The sequence below is a fragment of the Amia ocellicauda genome, chromosome 3, assembly GCF_036373705.1.
Source record: "Amia ocellicauda isolate fAmiCal2 chromosome 3, fAmiCal2.hap1, whole genome shotgun sequence".
In the NCBI taxonomy this organism is placed as follows: Eukaryota; Metazoa; Chordata; class Actinopteri; order Amiiformes; family Amiidae; genus Amia; species Amia ocellicauda.
Window position 1 is genome coordinate 39,836,965 of NC_089852.1, and position 6,408 is coordinate 39,843,372.

General features: G+C 33.3%; 1 protein-coding gene across 1 annotated transcript; it reads left to right on the top strand.

The window, feature by feature from the left end:
• The first annotated feature begins 2,675 nt into the window (after nucleotides 1-2,675).
• Nucleotides 2,676-4,615, top strand: LOC136746734 (uncharacterized). Its single transcript, XM_066699412.1, has one exon. The coding sequence runs from the start codon at nucleotides 3,336-3,338 to the stop codon at nucleotides 4,359-4,361; it is 1,026 nt and encodes a 341-aa protein (XP_066555509.1). The 5' UTR covers nucleotides 2,676-3,335; the 3' UTR covers nucleotides 4,362-4,615.
• Nucleotides 4,616-6,408: the final 1,793 nt, after the last annotated feature.

Genomic DNA, 6,408 nt, shown 5'->3' on the forward strand with positions numbered 1-6,408 from the left:
CTGTATAAAAGACACCTGGGAGCCAGAAATCTTGCTGATTGATAGGGGATCAAATACTTATTTCCCTCATTAACATGCAAATCAATTTATAACTTTTTTGAAATGCGTTTTTCTGGATTTTTTTGCTGTTAATCTGTCTCTCACTGTTAAAATACACCTACCATTAAAATTATAGACTGATCATTTCTTTGTCAGTGGGCAAACGTACAAAATCAGAAGGGGATTAAATACTTTTTTCCCTCACTGTATATAAAACTTTAAATTATTATTTCACATTAAAAATGGATCTGTGTCTGACAGACAATATTCTGGTTGTCTAGGAAACGAGAAAAACAAGATGAAAACCATGGTGATCCTCTAAGAGATGAGATCAGAAGAATAGAAACTCTTCTCTGGTCATCTTGACATTTGTTGTATAATTCTCTAGCTTCACAAGAGGCCCCAAGAAAGAGTACTAAAGGTTTTGAATAACATAGAAATAGTACAACCATTACAACCAATGAGATAGATACATTAGTCTGAGAAAATATAAAATTCCCAGAGCCATTGCAGTTTTGATCTAAAGTATGTAAACTTCTTTATATAAAAATCAGCTAGTAATGCAAAATATATCAGTAAACCTACATACTCGTTTTTATCAGAATATTGTAGATGGCAAAGCACCTACGAAAAGTGAAACACAGTTTAACTGGAACAGCATTGTGATCTTTCTAGCAGGTATGTCTCAGTCTTGACAGTACTTTTTTCTTGTCCAAGAGTCAACTGACAGAGTAAAAACAATTGTTATGGAAAGCATGTTTCTCTGCTGGACCTGGGCAGCTAAAATGTCAGGGTGACAATACATCACCAAAAGGGTGGCCATTTAATATTCTTGTGATATAAAAGGACAATCTCTGGCCATTATCTATATTATTCACTTATGTGTTAACTACTAGAATGTATGCTGGCCAAACCAAAAGACACGTATATCAAGTCTGACTGCATCTGCTGTGATGGCAGTGTATCGTACATTTGCACCAAATAGTTCTAGTCACAGACATGGATATTTTTTGGATATAAAGTTGAATGTTTTTATTTTCATTTAGCCTCTAATCAGCTTCTGAATCAGCTTGAAGATTGTGAAAGCTTGTTTTTGCTGTGTCACCTCAATTCAAGGAAATACAGCGAAAAGATCAACTTGAAGAATTAACTATGCACCCGAGATGATAAAATATAAACTCGCAAAAGAAATCTTGACAGTTCATATGACTCATTATTATGGAACTTATCTCATTGATCGGTACTTACTTCCTATGATACATAGCTTATTCCTTGAGGACTAAGGAAACTGGTAACTGAATTTCAATGTTGGCCATTTATCCAACAATTGTTTGGCCTGGGAAAACTCTCCCACAGAATTTTAGGAGAAAGATAAAAAAAAAAGAAATCTGTCATTTGCAGTTATTTCAGTTATTTGTGCATACTGGAGAAGCAGTGGGTAAGTCACACACAAACACACAGTTTTCAAACAATGTCCATTTGATGTTTATAGAAAGTTTGATATATAATTACTGTGTTAAATAATTTGTACTCCTGCCCCTGAGCCCTAACGACTACACAACACGGCTGCCCCCCCATCTCAGGAATATACGGAAATGTATCTTTGAATATATTAAAATGTTGGATGCTAACACTACGGCACTGACATGAAAATAACATGAAAATAAGGGTGAAATCAAGTTTCTCAGTGCAAGCTACAGCTATTGGCATGAAAGCCAAATTAGAGAAAAAATAGGATATAATTTTCTCATAGTTAGATGCTGTACCAGCTGTGCCCGGGCAAGATTTCAGTCTAATGATTCAATTCAATCTGTTTGGTGATCTATAATTTCTTGGTCATGTTCCATTTATTTAATTGATGCTTTATCTGTATTCATGCCAACATAATCCAGAAGAAAATGATGGTTAGAGTCAGGGGCATAACTTTGGGGGGGGGGGGGGGGGGGGGATATGAAAACATATATAAGCTTTCTGACATTTACTAAAACTTATCTTACCATTAGAAGTCTTCAGTTTGAGCATTCAAGCTTTTTTTTCTTTTTTAATATTAAGTTTAAAAAAAATGTATATGCATCATTTGGGACACCATAGGACGGGTCTGAATACTTCTGCAAGGCACTGCTAATAGATTCAGTGCAAAGAACATTTTGTTGGCTGACGGCTTTTCCCATGTTAACTTACACAGATAAGTAGTTTTAATGGAAATAGAAAGCAGCATTAAAATTATTAATGGACATTTTTTGTTTTTTGTCAAATAAAAACAATACACCTTTGGCACAGCCAGTCTGTATTATAATGTCCCATTCGGGCAAACAGGTGGGTTTAGGATTTCATATCTCATCTTCCATGAGAAAGTACAGTGTGTCAAGTCCTTCATTTTTATGGCTTCAATAACAAGGACATGAAAAGGATATTCAACTGCAGGTGGTCAAGTTGTGTTTTGAAGCTACACTGTTGGGCAACTCTTGGGCAATTTTTAGAATTAACTGTAAGTATCGACAGACTTAGGAAATGCATCATATTAGCTTAGCATTTCAGGGTCAGTTTAGCCTTACTGATTAATAAACATCACTTAAGTGCTGTTTACACTATGACTGTCAAGAAGTAAAGTAGTAGTAGTAGTAGTAGTAGTAGTAGTAGTAGTAGTAATAATAATAATAATAATAATAATAATAATAATAATAATAATAATAATAATAATAGAAAAGCAATGAAAAACAGCACATGGTAGTAACGTGTAATACCAGCATCCGGAAAAAAAATGAACCCAATCCCTGCACATTTTGTGGGAGGAGAAAATGAAACCTTCATTGAACACAGATCTCTGAAGGTGTGCGTTTGTGTTTGGGGCAGTTCATGCTGAAACATAAGCTGAAGATGTTGGAAACAGTTTTTAAATCGTATATCTTCTTCAAGATTTAGGTTTGTTTTCTTTTACATGCTTTTAATATTATGGGACGAAAGACACATCACTGGGTAAGTGCAGGGCTAATTTATTGTAATCTATCAACATGCGTAATTGAAACGTCATTACACAATTATCTCACTTGAACTATTGGGACAGTAGACAGTCTTTTTCTTCTTTATTGTTATCATGGTGATGTTACTAGTTCCAGGGATTGGGAGTGTAACCCACGACATTTTCTAATGGACATAAGAGAAGCATTTGTCAAAACGTAACTTTTTGGCACTATGGGACGGAATACCAGCACTCTGATCACAATACAATTGATACAGATCTCTGCTGTTTGAACACATTTACTCTACATTTGACTGTAACACGCAGACGGATAATCATGGAAAACAAAACAGACGAGAAAAAGGAAAACGCGCACAGCCCGCACCCAGAGACCTCAACTTCAGACATAGAGAGAATACAAATCTGTGGGTTTATCAAGAGTTTCAATGACTCGATGGACAATTACATGGAAGAGCTGTTTAGTCGCCGTGGAGAAGATGCGACTTACATGCACACTTTGGGCAGCGCGTCTTCCGTGCGTAATCTTGGAAAAATGGATGCGCCTTCCCATGCACCTGGCGCAGGAGACAGCGCGGCTTGGAGAGACTGGACCACCCCCGAAAGCTCAGTACTAACAGAGGACTTTTATAAAAACATTGATAAATGTACTAACACGGAATACTCTTTCTGGCCTGCGATTACCATGACAGGCAAGGATGTACAAGGCAAGGAAACAAGGTCTCTCCCAGCCGCGGAGTCACATCCAAGAGAAAGTTTGCAGATCTTAAACGAGACATCCACTGCAGCCACTGGGATCCACCACTTTATCAAAGATGAGCAAGAGCAGACGCTCATCGGGGCACCTTCATCATCTGGATTTGGGATGTACCCGCTCAATATATTGCCTTTGAGTCATCCTTACGGGACAGTGAGGGCGCAGAAGGTAGAAGTCGCTGGAGACGCGGAGACCTCGGCGCACTCGCATTGCACCTCTCCAGGCACCGCGCAGGGCCATACGGACGGGGCTCGTTCCTTGGTGGACTCAAAGTTAGATGTCCTTCTGCCTCCCATCTCCATAATAAAGCCAGAGCCCTGCGCCTCGACCTCTCACAGTGGCGACGGGGGCTTGGGTACTGGTTTTGGCGATTACGCGCAAGGGTCGCCTCAGCAGTTACTCATGTGCAAGAATGAACTGTCCACTCTGCCCGTACCGGACCTGTCCTATGATTCACAGTTATGGTGCCAGTCCACAGGTCTACGGGACCACAAACAGCAGCACATGGGATATGCTTCTCCAGGGGGGATGCAGAACACATGCATGATACACGGTTACCCGGGTACATACAGCACATACATTGGGTAAGGAAGTAAATTACGCATTGCATTAAAGTACATTTTATTATTATTATTATTATTATTATTATAAGTTATAGACACTCACATGATACGAACCCAATACCATTTTAATCTGAATAGTCTGACTGGTACGTATAATTACAAATGTGAAATGATAAAAAAGTGTACATGTAATATGACATTTACTTCAATCAGAGAAGTTGATAAAAAGTGCCCATCTATTATTTATATATTGTGCAATGTGGAATGGGACTGGCTTCATGGTGGGTCTATGATGACCTTCACCTTGACCTGTTCAGCTCCATAGATTTAGTCAGTCCTGGGCATGACGAGTTGGGTTGAGCGTACCCTACTGTAATCGTGACCTTGATGGCTTTGGGTTGTTTTAATCTCTTGCCAGTACATGCTGTTCCTTGTATGTAATGTTGATGATAAGTGAAATACAACCCCATTCATTTTTGGGGAATGCATGAGTTATACCTTACAATATACTTAAACTAATTAAAGAAAATTAGGATTGTGAACCCAGGAAAGTTAGTTGTTAACCACTTTTATGGCATTTGCATATACTTTCCATAAATATGTGTATTCAGTTATACTATTTATTAGTGTTGTTTGATAAACTACAATCTTTCCTGTTTGCAATCAAAGAAAATAATGAATATATATATATATATATATATATATATATATATATTTATATATATATATATTATATATATATATATATATATATATATATATATATATATATATATATATATATATATATATATATATATATATATATATATATATATATATATATATATATATATATATATATATATATATATATATATATATATATATATATATATATATATATATATATATATATATATATATATATATATATATATATATATATATATATATATATATATATATATATATATATATATATATATATATAATATATATATATATATATATATATATATATATATATATATATATATATATATATATATATATATATATATATATATATATATATATATATATATATATATATATATATATATATATATATATATATATATATATATATATATATATATATATATATATATATATATATATATATATATATATATATATATATATATATATATATATATATATATATATATATATATATATATATATATATATATATATATATATATATATATATATATATATATATATATATATATATATATATATATATATATATATATATATATATATATATATAAAATTAAAATTTGTAGCCACACTCTCACTTATTAGTTATTTAGACCAGACTTTTACATTATTACAGTTTCATTTTATTAAATAACTCACACTCACAACGCGTTTCAACACTGCTGTGTCTTCATCAGGTAGCCTTTACAATTACCTAGCAGGTGTTTTTTAAAGAACAATTAAAAAGTCACAATTAAAAGGTCAATTAAGAAATCAATAAATAAATCAGACACACCCTCTCCCAATAATTACATTCCATCAAATTATCAAGTTATTTTTGTTACAAACAAATGCAAAACAATTATCACATATTCATTGGCCATATCACAACATATTCTTATAAACCACTACCATACCCAATCTTATCAATAAGTTAAATCAAACTCCAATATCCATTGCAATTAGGGCACAGACATATTTATATATTTAATAATAATGCATTTCAGAAGCCTTTAAAAAAAATTAAACAAGATTTTAATGTAATTTTAGATTGTTATTAAATAACAATCTAAAATTACATTAAAATCTTTTTTTTTTTTAATGTTCACTAGCATTGCAACAAAACACATTGTTTTCATTTTCATGTAACAATAATGTCCTTGACAAAGTGTTATGAAAATGGAGTACCTTTTTCATTATTTCTTTAGTGAATGGCTTATTAGCTATGCAGAAACAAGTACCTTTTACCTTTTCACCCTTGTAAAGACGGTGTCTGCGTGCAGAAAATATATGAATATGTTAATCACCTGCAAGAGTAGGTTACAACATCCCTGACTGGTTTT

Coding starts and splice junctions, on each gene's coding strand:
- LOC136746734 (XM_066699412.1), top strand. CDS start 3,336: ATGGAAAACAAAACAGACGAGAAAAAGGAAAACGCGCACAGCCCGCAC.